At 40.2% G+C, this 18,136-nt stretch overlaps 1 protein-coding gene across 1 annotated transcript; it reads left to right on the top strand.

Annotated features, from left to right (window-relative positions):
- Positions 1-191: 191 nt before the first annotated feature.
- LOC124152283 (protein FMC1 homolog) lies at positions 192-4,372 on the top strand. Its single transcript, XM_046525164.2, has 3 exons — positions 192-338; positions 1,670-1,810; positions 4,012-4,372. Exons 1-3 carry the CDS (start codon positions 273-275, stop codon positions 4,126-4,128), a joined length of 324 nt encoding a protein of 107 aa, XP_046381120.1. The 5' UTR covers positions 192-272; the 3' UTR covers positions 4,129-4,372.
- Positions 4,373-18,136: the final 13,764 nt, after the last annotated feature.

Raw genomic sequence — 18,136 nt, 5'->3', positions numbered from 1 at the left:
TTTGAAAACACTATCGCGAGACGAGACTTCGATACGTTAAAATATGTTTCCTAGAACGAATTACGATCACATGCCCTTTGCAAATTAATTTCAAAAGACATAAAACATCCCGCATGAACGAGATAATATTTATCGAATGATTTGAAATGGAACAGTTTGTCTTTTTGGATGGACGTTTATTATTCCCTTAAAATATAAATATATTATATATTTCGTTTCGTCCACTATTCCTAACAAAGGTGAGCGAAAATCGAGCACTTGCAACTTGCAACATGGCGTCTGTCAACATTAATTTGTACAGGCAGCTTTTACGTGAATTGCACAGGATTTATGCTAAAGTAATGTCTGGAATTTAACTTGTAAATGGCTTTATTCTCTCTTTAATCACATGGATTCCTGTGAACTAGACAGTGTTGTGACAAATTTAAATTTTAAAGTTCAAACGTAAACTCGACAACATAAGGGGAGATATGATTGTGTCATTTTTGTAGGCCTGTAGATGCTGTCCTAATTGCATGGTTCGATACCCATGATGTCTTCTCACTGGATTGTCTGGTTCACACTCGATTGTTTGCAGACCGATGTCTTATAGCTGTAATATTGCTGAGTGCTGCGTTAAACAACAAACAAACAAAACCATTTACCTTTGGAAATGTATTTTTATAAAAGTTAAGAGCTTAAAGCACCTCTAAGGCTAGCAAAGGGATTCTGGAAGAAAATTTCTTCCCCTGGTCCCCAATATAAACAATATCAGTAGATGGCAGAACATGGAAAAATGGAACAGTAAAAAAAAATGTTATCCACAAAAAGTTTCATGTTCTTCTGACTTCTAAATTCCTTGTAAAGACTTGAATATAATCACAACAGTTTGTGACTTAGTAGTTATTATGGGCAACAGCTACCTTTCCCCATTTTCTATGCTCAGAAAACACAAGAAAACATTAGAATCAAGATCAGAAAAAGACACCACAAGACTTTGTAGCTCACTTAAATGTTGCTGTAATATTATTTTATCTGAAAAGTCACAAAAAGAAAAAACAGCCATAAGAAATATATTAAATTTTGACACAAAGACATCCTCACTGCATGTTCTTTAGATGATACATATCTGGCCATAGAGGGCCAAAATTACATATTCTTAATGGCAGACTACCACGGTAATATTGGAAGGCACAGTTTCAAAACAAGATGTTGAAATTGCAGTGAAATTAAGTTTTAAGTATGTATAGCTTGGCCAAAGTTATGATATGAAAAAGGGATATATGTGATCTAGGAGAGCACATACTTACTGAATATCATTTTATACAAAGTATGTAACGATACATACAGATATGTCTGAGTAATGATGTGGTGATGGGAGATTTCTAAAATTTGATCAGATTTCTGTGAGCATGTTTTAGAGACCTCATTTTAGGGATTATATACACACATTTCAGCTTCTGAAGTCCAAAGGCAATAAGGCTAGATAAATGGTGGTATGTGAAGGTCAAAGGCCTTTCAGCATGTTCAGTTTAGGTTTCTAGCATAAAAATGGTATTTTTAGAAATTCAAAGCTGGCCATCCCATACATCTGCAGGATTGGTCTAATTTTTTACACTTAACGCAAGAGTTGTACTTATCATGCTGCACTGCTTTTCATGATATTTCTGAATGTTTATTTACCTTTCAGGATGCTCCAGTTCTTTCCTACATGAAGGATCAGTTTCGCACACATCAGGTGACAAGTGAGAAGATATGCCGTGGCCAGAGTGAGATGCAGCATATGGGAGCCACCTATCTCTCCCTACTGCACAGCAGGCGTAAACATGAGGCAAGCATGTTCTACAACTAGAACCTTTTGAGTAACAAGATTAGTAACGCTTTCAATTCCTAGGTTGCATGGCTCATTTGACTTTACACACCAGAGTTACTGTCTTTGAGTTCAGCAACAGGTCCAAGGCTTGAATCTAGTTAACTTTGTTTGGTCTGGTATGCTCAACTACAAATAATCCATGTATTTACACTAAAATCTTCTGAAACTGATGCCAAGAGACAATTTCAGGCAAGTAGACACAAATGTTTTTGGCACAGTGAGTGAGTTAAAAGTTAACGCCTCACTGGCATTATTTCAGCCATATAGCGATGGGTTTTTTGGCACAGACTAGAGTTAATATGTTAGATTTGAGACAAACGTAGCCCTACTAAATGTATGATTCATCCATACTTTATGGGTAAATTGTATGAGACTAACATGTAGTCTATGAAATCTCTTATAACACAATACATTTCTCTCCTCTAAACTAAAACAAATAATTTTCCTGAGGTTGAGTTCATAGTTGGAACAGAGCTGGCTAGACTTGCTTTTGTATATATATCAAGATTAGTTTTGTTTTCATGAAATACAAATATTCCTCAGTCATGGTGCAGGACTACATTTGCATCTGTGTTAGGTTTGATGGTATATCAGTTGCCTGGGTCATATCATAAGAGTTTTTGTGAAAAGTAGTAAATTTGTAAATTTTATTGCCAACCATGCATAAGTCCTATATGCCTGTATACTACATCATGTACTGACCTGATCATGTCTTTTTGAGATTTTGTCTGCAGCTATTAGTCTTTCGTGTAACCTAATATTGGCTGAGCTTACTATGGTGTAGTTAACTGGGGTTTACAGGACCTTCATATTTCCTGAAAGGACCCTTGAAATTAGTCATTGGAGATCCTCTGGACCCCTGGTTTCATATGCCCTGACCATCCTTGTCCAATGCTTGTTGTAACAACCTACTAAAATAAGGAGCAGGAGGTGGCAATGTGCGACCTGGCTATTTGTGTTTGCTTTGACCTGACTGACAGAATAATTGTTGTTCCTGCTGTCAACCCCTGTGTATTAGTCACTTACTGGATTCTTTATGGTTTGCCAAGAAATTGTTGGAATTTTGTGGTCTGCAGTGTGAAATATTCACTCACTCGGAGTCTTTTTAATGTCAACTTACCCTTTCCAGTTATGGGGGCTCAGGTGGCCCAGTCATCCAAGGCGGTGCAATTTCGCTGTGCAGTGTTGCGTCCCTTGGTCAGGCCAGAAACATATCATCATGAGTTTGAATCCCGGTTTATCAGCTCCATACCCATGTCCCTTGGTGATAAACATCATTCACTCACTCATTCACCCACTGTACAGTCCTGAAACTTGAATAATTGTATTGTTTTCAGATGGGTTGGTTGGTTGGTTTGTTGTTTAACGCCGCACTCAGCAATATTCCAGCTATATGACGGCGGTCTGTAAATAATCGAGCCTGGACCAGACAATCCAGTGATTAATATCATGAGCATCGATCCACGCAATTGGGATACGGTGACATGCATCAACCAAGTCAGCGAGCCTGACCACCCGATCCCATTAGTCGCCTTTTGCGACAAGCATAGTCACCTTTTACGGCAAGCATGGGTTGCTGAAGACCTATTCTCCCCCGGAATCTTCACGGGTCTTTTCAGATGGGAAGTTTGAGGTAGTAAAACTTGAGAAGCTTCCAGGAAATCACATGCAAGTACATGCAAACATCTCCAGTTAACTTGTGTCTTGACAGCAGATTCAGTGCTGAGTTTACTGCAGCTCATCAAATGAATAACTATAAACATGATTGGAACAAACAAGAAATATTCCATTGTCTAGTCGATATAGAGTGTTTGCGAGGAGAGCGGGAGGTCGGCGGTTTGATCCCTTTGCCACGCCATACCTATAGACGTTTAAAGACTTTACATGTTCTTACCCTGCCTGCGCTCAGCATTAAGGGGTTAAAACAAGGACTGTTCAGGTCGTAATCAGTATACTGTGTCTGAGTGGGGTATCCAAGTTAAACTGTGGCATGGTATCTCAGTGGCTGGCACCATCAGACCGGCATTAGTCCAAACTACTACATGCAGCCAGACACACATGTGCATGCACGTCGCTTATGTATGTGCAATAATCTTTAACTCAAGATGCTGTGAAACCCTATTTCACCTGTCATATCATTATGTAGTCTTTATTTTCAGGAACTCAGTGCACAGTACAAGGGTCATGGAGAGCGAGACATAGAGTCAAGTGCTAATTTGGTTGGCCTCCGCCTTCCAAAACAATTTCAACCAAGTGGTGAAGAACCGACACAATGATGGCAGTGGAAGAACTTGTGATGATGTTTTGATGATTTGTGATGATGTTCAATCCGGAGCTTGTATGGTTTAAACAACATACCAGAATGAACCATTTAGTCTAGAAATATGACTGAAACAATTTTGTTTAGTAATATTTGGAGTTTTGTAATGCGTCAACGATTATGCAAGTCACGGAGATGACATGGAAATGCTGCATGTACTCGAACCTGTATATAGTCTTAATACATAGTATTTATATATAGATGAGAGTCATGTTATTATTTCACAAGGATAAATGGAAAATGTTATTCTTGATTATTATGAAAAACAGAAAAATCATGTAAGAGGCGACTGAGTGACTTGGTTGATTATATGTCATCATGCCCCAATGATGTTGCTCATATGATCAATCACTAGTTGTCTGGTATAGATTAATTACAGGCTGCCATCATGTGTTGTGTTAAACATCAAACAAATCTATTTTCTACTAGTCACCTCTGTGGTCTAGTGGATAGAGCGTTTGCCTGTAGAGCGCTTGGCCTCAAACCAAGATGGTACTTGCTGTTTCCCTGTCTGGTGCTTGGCATTAAGGAGATAAAACAAAGACTGGTCTGGGTAGGGTATTCATGTTAGAGGCATGGTACCTCAATGGGCTAAAACTATAAAACCAGCATTAATTCAGACTCCTGCAAGCAATACTCATTTGAGAACTACTATGTCGAAATTTCTATCCCAGCTGACTGAATATGCAGGTACTACATAAATAGTGTTTATGAGTCCTAGATTGTCAATTATATGACCAACAGTTGGAAACAACTCAGACCAGTAGTTCTTGGGTGAAATCAGAAACCGTATATTATAAGGTCTATGGTGAAATGAAACACAACATTGCTTATTCAAGGGAGATAACTCGTGTTGGTTTAATGGCCATGGTCATAGGCACCCAGAGAAACACCCAAAACCCTTAAACAAGAAAATATATAACATTATGTTTACATGAAATCACAGAAATACTCATGGCATTATCAGTATGTGTTACTTTCTGCTAGACAGAAAGGTTATTTGTCCATACAAATTGTTGAGAGAGCTGAACACAGAAGTTACTGTTGCAGCAATGTCTGTACTATTTAATGAAGAGTTGATCTCCCTGTGGAGGTAACTTATGCAGCTTTCCAGTGAAACTCAAGTTTCTGACAATCTCGCAGAGTATTGAATGTTCAACATGTATTAGTAAGGATTGTCACAAACTTGAAAATAATTCACTACTGTCCTTTGTCCAGATTGTGGCCCAAATGGTTATAGGTCAACATTTTACAATAGTCATCCCTTGTCCCATCAACATTTGTGGTGTCTGGGTTATATCTCAAACAGATAATAAGATGTATATCTCAAACCCCATGAAGGACAGCCTATATGTCTGTCACTGCCTCAGAAATTCAGTTTTTTAAGACTAGTCCAGGGGACAAGCATAAACCTTACTTCACTTGTGTGAAAAATTAAAGCATTGAAAACCCTTTCAGCATTACAGCCCTCAAATCAAGAAGGGCTACCATCATTGGATTTTTGTCCTTGTCTTCAGCAGATTTAGTAGTCTCGGGCCAGCAGATTTGTGTGAATTTTGGTGGGGGGTGTGGCGAGCAGAGAAATTTTATTTGAGACTGAATAAGTTTTTCAGTCAGCACTTCAAGACATACAATCATCCGGAAACATCTGATAAACATGTTACATGGCCACTCTTAAAGGGGCGCTGGACACAGGGCCAATTCGAAGTCCTGTTTGACAGCTTCCATAGTGTAGAGGATATAGCATCTGCCCGGGGTGTGGAAGGTCACTGTCTGAGTGAGGTATTCTTGTTAAACTGTGGCATGGTAGCTTTGGTGGGCTAGCACTGTAAAAATGGCATCAGTCAACTACAAGCAGCCACACATGCTTGTCACTATCTAGTACAGTAACTTGAATGCCAGATTAAAGCCTATTTCACCTCGCCTCAAGTCCTTCAATCATGACATTTTTTATATGTTTGTACAGATTGTATGATTTATTTCAAACAGTAAATGATTATCCTACAGCAGTGAGTTGGATTTAACACGCTTTGAACAGTGTTCCAGTTATATCACAGCATCTCAGCTTGATTTTGGAGGAAAGTGGGGCAGGTCCCAGATGTTGGCAACTTTTAATTGAAACCCACCAGCCCGAGTATGGTGCTGACAAACCCAGAATTATAATGGGGGGTTGGGGGTAATCCGGGAGTGGAATACACTATCATGGTATTCTGGCGCAGCGAATGGCTGCATCTCAGACGACTTGCCCACCCTGTCCCCTACCTTCAGTTAGTACACAGAAACTCAGTCTCAAACAACTCACATCACACAAGACAGGACATATTGGGGAAGTTGGACAGGTTCAGTTGCCCCCTTGGTTTCTGGGTTGATGGATTTCAGAATTGTGACCAGAAAGCTAGTTAAAGTGTGATAAAGGTTAAAGGTTTCTGACAAATATCGATGCACTTGAAGCACATTCAGTTGTTGATAGGTCAATGTGGATATTTGCCTCAGATAAACAATATAGACAAGGTCAAAATGTAAAAAAAAAGAATTTCAACCAATAACATCCACATCTATTTATAGATATGAACCTAAGACATACACAGCGACAGATCAAGTTGTTGGCCATCATTATCAAGGTCAAAGTAGATTAAATTCTTAACAGAAATATACTGTCTAGAACTAAAACTAATTGAGTTTTCCAGAATGAATGCAATTATTTCCACTTCCTCCAAAACATATTCGCTTTTTCCTCGTATTCTGGTCACGAAGTGATTCTGCGTGACACCAATATTTACTATGGCACCCAACAAAGGTCAACTATAAGTACAGCAGACCAATAACATGAACTATTGACGTACAAACACTGCTTAATCAGTATACTAGACCACAATCAAAGTAAGAATCACGCGTGTCTAGTGATTTGATGTAGACTACATAACGAATTTTCTGTGGTCAACTAAAACACGATTTAACAAATTGAAACTTGTCATGATTGGGTTTACCATAAGAAAGAAGACTGCCCTGAACTTTTGTTTGTTTGTTTGTTGTTTAACGCCACACTCAGCAATATTCCATCTATATGACGGCGGTCTGTCAATAATCGAGTCTGAACCAGACAATCCAGTGATTGACATCATGAGCATCGATCCACGCAACTGGGATACGATGACATACATGTATCAACCAAGTCAGCGTGCCTGACCAGCCGATCACGCTATTCGCAAGCATGGGTCGTTTCCCTGCATTAACGGAGACGACCCTTCCGTTCAGGTTACACTTGGTGGTCTACTGTTCCTGGCCGGTAGCCTACGTCCTTCGGGCATGGGTTCAATGAGCTGTTCAGAGTTGTTTCCCTTGTCCGTCATGTTCGATTGTGAATTCGAATGCCTTTTTACACATATTTTGGTTTGTCAGTGCCGTACACGTGACCGTTGAGTTCCCCAGACACGCCGTGATATTACTAAAATGATATTTATTTAAATATATGTTAAACCCAGCTCACTTGCTCGCCCACTCCCGTACGTGGTGGCAGGTTTGAATACAAGGTAAAACCAGAGTAACGTCCCTTGATGTGACGAAATAATACCCGAGCTCCTTGGCACCATCTTCCTGAGGCAAGGGAGTTAACTGACTATAAAAGTCCAGTTTCCACCCTTGCCGAACTAGGCTGGAATTGCTGGGCTCGATCGTAGCGCCACCAGGACCGACTTGCACAAAGCGACCTTGGCGCTAAGATGATCGTAACTCCTATTCTTTAACATAGGCTTACAGTAGTCTTAGCGCTAAGATCGCTCTGTGCAATTGGGTCCTGGGCCCATTTGCGTGATCTTAGCGCTAAGATGATCATAACTCCCTTACTTTAACATAGGCTTACAATAGTCGTAGCGCTAAGATCGCTTTGTGCAAGTGGACCCTGTGGTTATTACGAGTTATGTCCCTTCTAAGCCTCTCCTGTGGGCTAATCAGATTCCACCTCTCGTATCACTTGCATCTGTTTCAAACAAAATGGCCGCGCCCAGTCAAGATTGATAATCTGATCGATAGTCAAGATATATATTATGATGAAACGTTTCCACGTGGTAACTGGGCTTTCATAGTCCGTTAACGCCCTTGCCTCGAGAAGATGCTGATTACCAACATGGGTAACGCGTACAACCGTTGTCACGCCTGAAAACGAAACCCCCACTCCCCATATTCGATAACTGTCAATAACTTATTTTTTTTATCCCAGTAAACGTCATTGAATGAGCTCAACGATATCGACCGAAAACTAACTATGGCTTGTATAACAATAGGATATCAATCTATATCTAACTGTGTGTGTCGAAACAAATGTCAGCTATGACTCAATTCGGTTATATCTATTGGAAAGGTGGGCATTAGCTCTGTGCATCCAATATTATACACTTGTAATGTGGCCATTGCCGTCCACACTGGCTGTTGACCTAGGAGCAAATAGGTAGATTGATGGTCTCACAACTTGAAGAGCACATGGCTATTCCATTGATTATAACCACACGTCCTTGCTCATCTTTCCGAGGCAAAGGGAGTTAAATGACTATAAAAGTCCAGTTTCCAAGATGGTCCATTGGGAACACGTAGTACATAGACTGATGGCCATACTATCCGCAAAGCACATGCATGGCTTGTACGTTGATGTATGACAATACCAGCTGCCAAACGGCTAGTACGTTGACGGATTGCCATTACAGCTGCTGAATACGTGGCTAGGACGTTGAGGTATGGTCATACCAGCTGCTAAGCACGTCGCTAGTACATTGAGGTGTGGTCATGGCTAGTACGTTGATGGAAGGTCATACCAGCTGCTAAGCCCATGGCGAGTACGTTGATGGATGGCCATACCAGCTGCTGAACACGTGGCTAGTACGTTGATGGATGACCATACCAGCTGCTGAACATGTGGCTAGTACGTTTATGGATGGCCATACCAGCTGCTGAACACGTGGCTAGCACGTTGACGGATGGCCATACCAGCTGCTGAACACGTGGCTTGTACGTTGATGGAAGTTAATACCAGCTGCTGAACACGTGGCTAGTACGTTGATGGATGGCCATATCAGCTGCTGAACACGTTGCCAGTACGTTGATGGAAGGTCATACCAGCTGCTAAGCCTTTGGCGTGTACGTTGATGGATGGCCATACCAGCTGCTGAACACGTGGCTAGTACGTTGATGGATGGCCATACCAGCTGCTGAACACGTGGCTAGTACGTTGATGGATGGCCATACCAGCTGCTGAACACGTGGCGAGTACGTTGATGGATGGCCATACCAGCTGCTGAACACGATTCCAGTACGTTGATGGAAGGACATACCAGCTGCTAAGCCTAAGGCGAGTACGTTGATGGATGGCCATACTAGCTGCTGAACACGTGGCTAGTACGTTGATGGATGGCCATACCAGCTGCTGAACACATGGCGAGTACGTTGATGGATGGCCATACCAGCTGCTGAACACATGGCGAGTACGTTGATGGATGGCCATACCAGCTGCTGAACACATGGCGAGTACGTTGATGGATGGCCATACCAGCTGCTGAACACATGGCGAGTATGTTGATGGATGGCCATACCAGCTGCTGAACACATGGCGAGTACGTTGATGGATGGCCATACCAGCTGCTGAACACGTGGCGAGTACGTTGATGGATGGTCGAAGCAGCTACTGATCATGTGGCTAGTACGTTGATGGATGGTCATCGTTCCTGACCACTATCAAACCACAGGTTGGTGGGGGTCTATTCTAACCCGGAATAAGCACTCCCATGGACAGGTGCTCAATCACTACTGCTGGAAGCGCCAGTAACTCACCCAACTTTACTTGACAAAGTACATATTGTTAGTGTTTTTACAATAAGCATATGTTACTGGAGGCCTGTTCTAACGTGTATCACCATCGGGGGTACACTGTTGGAGGTGAGGTTAAATGGGGTTTAACGTCGCGTTCAAGATGTCTGCATGTCTGTCTGTGTCTGTGCATGTTTGTTCTATCCCGAACTAATGGCTGCTTTTTTTATTCTAGCCCACTGCGATAACGAGCCGCAGTTTAACATGGATACCATATTCAGACACAGTATACTGACAACGTGCCGACCAGTGTCCACATTGTATCCACTTTATGTCGAGCGCCAGGCAGGTTAACAACACGTGACCTAGTTCGCTTAGGCGCCGTAATTAACTGACATAACTTAAATACTGTTTAAAGAGTCGTAAAACACAACTCATTCACTTCAGTATCTGAAACAAACTGACCGTCTCCGTTTTCTCGTGGTAGAGCGTCCGCCCGGAAAGCGGAAGGGCCAGGGTTCGATCCCAGCCGCGTCATATTAAAAGACGTTAATAGATGATACTTGTTATTACCCTGTCTGGTGCTCGGCATGGTCGGATCGGAGTCAGTATACTGTGTCTGAGTTGGGTAGTCATATTGGACTGCGGCATGGTATCTCAGTGTGCTAGCACTATAATCAGCATCAGTCCGGACTAGGACAAGCAGGCACACACACACACACACACACACACACACACACACACGTACATGCACGTCGCTATATAAGTGCAATAATCTTGGACGCGACGTTAAACCTCATTTCACCTCACCCACGAACTCTAAGTAGCAAAATTCTGTAAGTATCTTTATTACTTGCCCGTGAAGAGATCACCCGTTTAATAAACATATAGCTTTATTACACATTGTGTAATACCAAAACGCGTGCTTATGTACTCTCGGAACATGTTTCACGAACAAATATTGAAAGCTCTCAACATCGCTTGGCTTATTCAACGACATTGCGTGTGGAGTTGATAGATCACTGAGAGGAGCTTATGCACACTCGATGACCCCAGCAACCTTGTTGCTAGGCTGACGTCACATGGCATTGTTTCGCCGATGGATCTTGCAACAAAATTCCACAAATTACGTCATCGGGTATTGTGACGTTACTGAAAACTTTGAGGTGCAAGGCCCGTTCCAGAAGGCGATCGTATTGTAGCGCAACGACAGTCGTTGGTCTAAGTTAAAGTATGTGAGATGCGAAAGTCTTAGCCCTACGATAATTTTGTGAATTCTAAAGGTAGACCCGTTGCATGGTATGAAATTCATACGTTTCAACTTTTGACGTGTTTGAAGTATTATTCTGTTAAACTCAATTGGACTATGTCGTGGATCATGTAGGTGTCAGCCTATTCATACTCAACAGTATAATTAAAAAAACGTTATAAATTGCAAGTAATAAATAAAATACTAAACTCGCTCCCGTGTAAAACCAATTTATGAAACTCGTGAATAGTTGTGGTATCTGACTCGCTTTCGCTCGTCAGATACCACAACTATTCACTCGTTTCATAAAATTGGTATTACACGGGAGCTCGTTTAGTATTCTATATATATTACCTATTCACTAAAATACAATTATCAAAATGAATTATTATTATTATTATTATTATTATTATTATTGGTCACCCTAAGCAACCACAGAAAGCCCCAGCGAGCTCACCGGGTGGAATTATTCTTGAATGGAACCAATCACCTAATGTGGTGGAGAATAGCCACCATTCAAGCGTCAAAAGATATTATTCGATCCCACGAGTGACGATGCCCTACTCCTTCAGTGTTCCCACTTGTTAAAGCGGTTGAAACCGCCCCAAGCAGCCTGTTATCAGCAGTGAAGGCATGCGCAGTGCTGTATGTTGCCGGTTCATGTCAATGTCGTGGACGGTGGCGTTAACACCATAGTGTGACAAAATGTCAATCAAGGGCTGAACCAGTGTCGGCGTACGTGTGGATATCAAAGCCATTGTTTTGAAAGTTAATTAAACATTTGTCAAGCCAGACAAGCGGGCCAGTATTGTGTTTTACCAATGTCATGGTTTGTTTTGTAAAACAATTTTGTTGTGTTTGCATTGTTAAACCCATATTATTTATTGTCTTGTCTGTGCATTTGTTTGTTTCAACATTTGTGATAAAAAAAGGAATAACTGTTCATTTTCTAAATATTTTCTCTTTTATGTAATTTAAGGTTTTATGTCATTATTTATCCCATTTAAACATGTTATTAAACAAAGAGTTGGTGAAAGTTATTATGTGGGGTTATGAAACTCCATTGTTACAATATCCCAATACGAAGTAATGACCTGTCACAAAAAACAAAACAAAAACTTTCGCGAACACCTGGTATCGTTACTATTTCACTACTACTTAATCGAGTCTGCTTTATGCCGAGATTTGTATTGGATGTGGAAAGGGTTTAGTCGCTTTATATATACATATGACAGGGAACCTATTTGTTATTCAGAGCAAATTTCAACGGCTATGCAAAAGAATGCAAATCTTGGACCCACAATGCGACAATGCGACAACGCGACAATGTCCCTTCAAGGATTCCATACCCAAGGAAGCTTTCAAAGTATACCCTTCAGCACGTGTACTTCATAGTAACAAGTAAAACCTCCATGATTACCAATCGTTGTTATGATGCAGGGAGGCACAGGCTGGATAAAACTGTTCATGTTATGGACAACTGGTTATTAAATCTATCGACTTTCTGGAAATGCCGCAGCGAATGACCCCATCTCCGAAATTGGTCAATTTCTATGATTATTTGACTACTCCACTCTGTCAGGCTGCATTCTAGCCCATGCCTTCATGTCGTTATTAAGCTTACACAGTTACCGTCGACAACATTAGCGAGTTGACAATGTCAACATTTGTCTCTGTCAGTTAATCCCAACCCTCTACAACAAGTTACCAGTGTGACTGATGACACTGGCATGGTACACCGAGCGGGTGGAGGCAGGAGGGAGGGGGTCTCATGGTCTGATAGAGATGTAATGGCAGCCCATAACCAGACTAACATCTCGTCTCTGAAATGAAAATATTTCACAGAAAAAAAACAGTTGTTAAATTTCAGTAAACTACGTGTATAACGAACACGCTTATAACGAACTACGGTTATAACGAACTAAATTTAGTGGTTCCTCTGAGTTCGTTATAACCGTAGTTTACTGTATCTTAATTATATATAGTGAAAAGAAACCAAGAGACACTCCATTTTCTGACACTGCAGTAATCTAGACTTGCCCACTGTTATAGACTTGCATGGGTTCTGTTAGGTATATTTGTTTCAGGGTCTGTATGACTAACCAATAGCCTAAATGAGCAGAATTTCAGAGGTTTTCGGTTGTTCCTTTTTGTTATTGGGTAAGGCTTTAGTGCTCAGTTCCAAATTAACACAAGAGGTATCAAATCTACAGTTGGACCATCTCAAATTTCAACAGTAGGTTTGTCTCATAAATGGCCACCAGGCCCGCTACAACAGCACACCGTTAATTACACAGACTTCATGCCAAACTAACTAAAACAACTGAGCATGTAGTGTTTGAAAAACTATACGATCCCTATCAGCAATGTTTGTTTGTTTGTTTGTTTGTTTTTGTTTAACGCCGCAATATTCCAGATATATGACGATGCTCTGTAAACAGTCGAGCCTGGACCAGACAATCCAGTGATTGACATCATAAGTAGAGTAATCTACATTTATCGACGCACAGTTGGGATACGATGACATACATCAACAAAGCCAGCGAATCTGACCACCCGACCCCGTTAGTCGCCTCTTACCACAATAAGCAAGCAGTGGTTGCTGAAGACATTCTTACCCGCAACATCAAGGGTCCCATCAGTAATGAACTAAGGTTTTCAATTTGAAAAAAAAATCAAATCAAATGGCTACCGTAGCGGCACTCAAAACCATTCAGCTAAATGGTGAATAAAACACTCATTATGACAGTGCATATCCATGTTTTAGTTCTAGTTATAAATGTGTATAGTTTTAATGGGGAGATAACTCAGCTACTACAATTACCGTATTCGACGCGGCCAGCTCTAATAAGCGCCCAAGGTGATATTTGCTGATATATTGGCTTTTGAACAATCCCAATTAGCATTGATTCAATCCCAAACCGTTCGATCAAAGTAGACAAGACTTATTTATTTGTGTATAATACGCACTTGTGTGTTATATGCACCCTTATGTACGGGCAATTAAATTCTGGAAAAAATATATCTGTCGTGTAAGATAGGCACAGACTTTTCTTTTGTATCATTTCAGGCTGTCAGCATAAACAACGATCTTTTAACTCTTTCACCAAAATTATATTCTAATAAGAGCCCCCAATTTCTAATTTTGAGAACGCCCTGGGCGCCTATTACGTCGTATACGGTAATTCTTTACGATCTAGTATGTGATACTGAAAATCGCAAATGTTCTGCTTTCCATTTCGCAAGCTGTCTTTAGATGGACTATACAACGATTATCTATCATCCTATATACATAAAAAACTTAGTTCTTTTACCGGATACGCTATCTGTCTGCGGAGATTGTTCATCACAACGCCTCTGAAAATTTGCTGACTTTGTCTATGCTATGCAACCCTATACATCCATCAGATCGATACTAACTGAACTACGGTAAAATATATTGCTTAGGTTATTAATACTTGCACGGGTTCACTGATATCAGTTCACTTCTTACAAATAAGCCTACGGCATAAAACATCAGATTTATTCATATAATTGGCCATTGTAGTTTGAATAAACACTTCCCAACCGTCGACACGTTGAGACAGTAAGTGGAGATACACCATCTTATTCGGGGATGTGTTGTATGGAACAATCTCTCTCACCTACTTGCGGCTGAATCGATACGAAGGGCGCTGGTGTTTATGAATCCGTTGTCTGAAACAGCTTGTAGATCAGCAGATTTCTCATTCTGACTCATATAAATACTGATTTGTTCGGGGAGTTGCCAAGGTTCCTTCCCATTGCCTTATGCATTTATTCTGTATCAAAATGTTCGTTCTAAATAAGCATGATACCATGTTGTATATGCCCATCTATAGATAAGACGATATGAAAGAGCGCTTTCGTATTTGATTGAAATTAGTTTTAAATTCAATAGACAATAAATGAAATGTCTAGCTTACCTTAATCAGAGGCCATATGTCGACCATATTTGAAACATGACTACCACGGTAGCCATATTGATAAACAGTGTTTCCTTCTTTTATCTGTGTCTTTGTATAGCCTTTTGCGTTAGTGGTATGAAGTGTTACCTCTTTGTCGACATCTCTGAAAACAAAGTTTGTGAATTTTTTTCGTAGATATGATCCCACCAAACACGGCTATTAATACTTGCACGGGTTCACTGATATCAGTTTTCAATGCTGGACCAGGCAGGATTGACCTCCAGCAGTATGTGTAACATCTGACATTCCCGGTTAGAATTGGTCCCCAGCTACCTATGCTGGTTGTAAGAATGTAAATGTATGGCGACGTGGTTGATAGTGTGTCATCGTACCCCGACCGTGTGGATCGCAGCTAATACTTGTTGGATGTTAATCGAACTCAAAAAGTGGTTCTGGTAGGTATTGAGTCCTGCGTATTCATACCTATTGCAGATGTATAAAATACCCTGGATAATCGAGGATGTTTAACGTGATGCATAAGATTAAATATAGAATGCTGTTTCATCGAAATGCTGCTACACCAATGCAGTAAATATATACCACAAGCAAACAAATTAACATATAAACAATTCTGTATGATTTCGGACATAGCACGTAGTAGCATGGTTCCTAGCTATTTAAAATCTGTATTTATCGACATATTCAGCATTAAAAAGCCTTATCAGCTTCAGTGCATGAACCGGAACACTGTATTTCGTCCGATGAACTCCAATGGGCATCCTATTCGCCTGAAACAAAGTAGTCTATCAAAAGTAATGGTTGGTGCATTTCGAGTATGTCGATTTGCTGACAAGTGTTATGCATATATTACACACTTCGTCCAGAATGTACATATATTCTGTTTCGCTTGCTTTCACATGTCCTGTACATGATGTAAGGAGATTCAAGAAGATATATATGTTCTGGAAGTATTATATAATATAATTCTGTAAAACTAGAATACTTTTTTTACACGACAGAGCCCGAGAATGTATGATTTGACAATTCTTACGTAGCTTTGACAGACATATTTGTAATTAACTTTTCTCAAACGATTTTTAGAGAATTCTGGTATCGACCTGTCACACCGCCCTCGTATTAGCTTTATGAGTAACACATGTCCAGGGGAGCATGACCTGCACGTGCATCACGCACCCTCTCTTCTTGTAATATACCAAATAAGTTTGCCCATATTCTGTGCACCGCCATCTCCTCTCAAACGCGTTTTGTGAGTTGGTTCAACTTATCCTAGATTACCAGTAGTTATGACAAGTCCATGACCCTCGACGATTTTAAGATCAAGATCTCCTCTGAAAAACAACATAGGTCAAAGGCTTGCTAATGTTAAGATATTAGAAAACACTTCCTGCAAATCTCTAAAATCTTTCTTTTAGACATATTTTGGCAATACCCATAAGTTTAGTGTTGTTATAAACTCAATAAATGAAAGTGTTGAAATGAACTAAGCCTAGTTCTCTTTCATATGAACACATATTTTATGAAAATAAACTTTCATATTGATTTCTTATGGTTTTGCAAATTCTTAAATTATGCATATCCCGTGGGCTAAATAAAAAGGGCCGTTATCATACCTTGTCCTCATTTTTGAATTTTTTTATGATCGCAGCTGTCTGTTGAATCCGTAAACAAAAAACTTAATAGAGCATGTCCAATGCTTTCTAGTCGGTTTGTGCCACATTAAACAATTGAATGCATCACATTTTTTTAACTTCCATCTTTGTGAAAAGCCATTTTGTTAACGTAGTTTGCAATTCTTAGTTTGTTCATGAATGTATTTTTATTCTATGAACGTAATGGCCTTGTAATTTCGGTAAACATTTTTCAAATCATCTTGACATTAACAGCGTATTTTGCCCACGTACTCCTCTGCAAAAAATGCACATCCCTGGGGATTCTAGGTAAGCATGAAAGTCCCCAGCAGCCTGTGCTTGTCGTAAGAGGTGATTAAATGGATCGGGTGGTCAGGCTCGTTGCATATCTGACTGCATGTCATCGTATCCCAATTGCGTGGATCGGCGCCCATGATGTCAACTATGTTGTTGTCTGTTAGGTGAAACAGTAAAAAGTTAATTGAGACTCAATGCGCTCGATATAACCTTAGCGGTGTCTTGTTATGGTCCTGACATACTACAATTTGGCATTGTGGTGTCTGGAATCACTGGCCCCTATCTACGAATAACTCGAGATATAGTTTCCCGTGAACGTCGATTTCTGAATAGTTGCAATCCTTAAATGTCATGTATTCATGTTCTCCCAACTTCTAAATGCCTTTCAGAGACTACTTTCTCTGATGACATTGTGAAAGTCAAGCTAAAACCTCTTTAAAATAGCTTCACCAAAATTTGCTTCTGTAATCGTAATATAAATATGTCAGAATGTGGTATTTCGTTATTGTTATTGCTTATGTGAAACTTGAAATGTCCAATATAACGTTACTAATTTCAGGTGATAAAGAAATTCCACGAGGCTCTGTTCCCACCGTTAACTGAGATTGTGCCTTTAACAATTTATTTTTTTAAAATTTGGCCATGTTATATTATTAACAAGGTCAAATAACACTAGATCTATAAAATGCACATCCCCTTTACATACGTTATTAATAAATGATATACACGCCTTTTGTAACAAAATGGTGTAGTGACGTTTAATCTGAATACTAGTAGTTGAAAGCCGAAAAGCTCGCAAAATTAACATCGCTGCACACTTTTGCTTTCTATAAGGTGAGTTTTGAAATCAGAGAAGCTCAATCATTAGCAGTTGCCGAGAGATAGAGAGTGTTCAGTGAATTGGTTCCAAGTCAAATCCTATAGGTTAAAGCGTTCTCTTGACATGCTGAAGGCCCGGGTACAATGTGTGAAGCCCATTTCTGGTGTCACTCACTCACTCACTTACTTACTTACTTACTCTGGTTGGTTGGTTTGTTGTTTAACACTGCA

This window comes from Haliotis rufescens, unplaced genomic scaffold (genome assembly GCF_023055435.1).
Source record: "Haliotis rufescens isolate VD_foot unplaced genomic scaffold, xgHalRufe1.0.p SCAF_4, whole genome shotgun sequence".
NCBI classification, from domain to species: domain Eukaryota; kingdom Metazoa; phylum Mollusca; class Gastropoda; order Lepetellida; family Haliotidae; genus Haliotis; species Haliotis rufescens.
Note: the sequence above shows the minus strand (reverse complement) of the source record. Positions and strands in the feature narration are given on the sequence as shown.

Coding starts and splice junctions, on each gene's coding strand:
- LOC124152283 (XM_046525164.2), top strand. CDS start 273: ATGGCGTCTGTCAACATTAATTTGTACAGGCAGCTTTTACGTGAATTG. Junction 339..1,669: donor TGCACAGGATTTATGCTAAA/GTAATGTCTGGA, acceptor TTTACCTTTCAG/GATGCTCCAGTTCTTTCCTA. Junction 1,811..4,011: donor ACAGCAGGCGTAAACATGAG/GCAAGCATGTTC, acceptor CTTTATTTTCAG/GAACTCAGTGCACAGTACAA.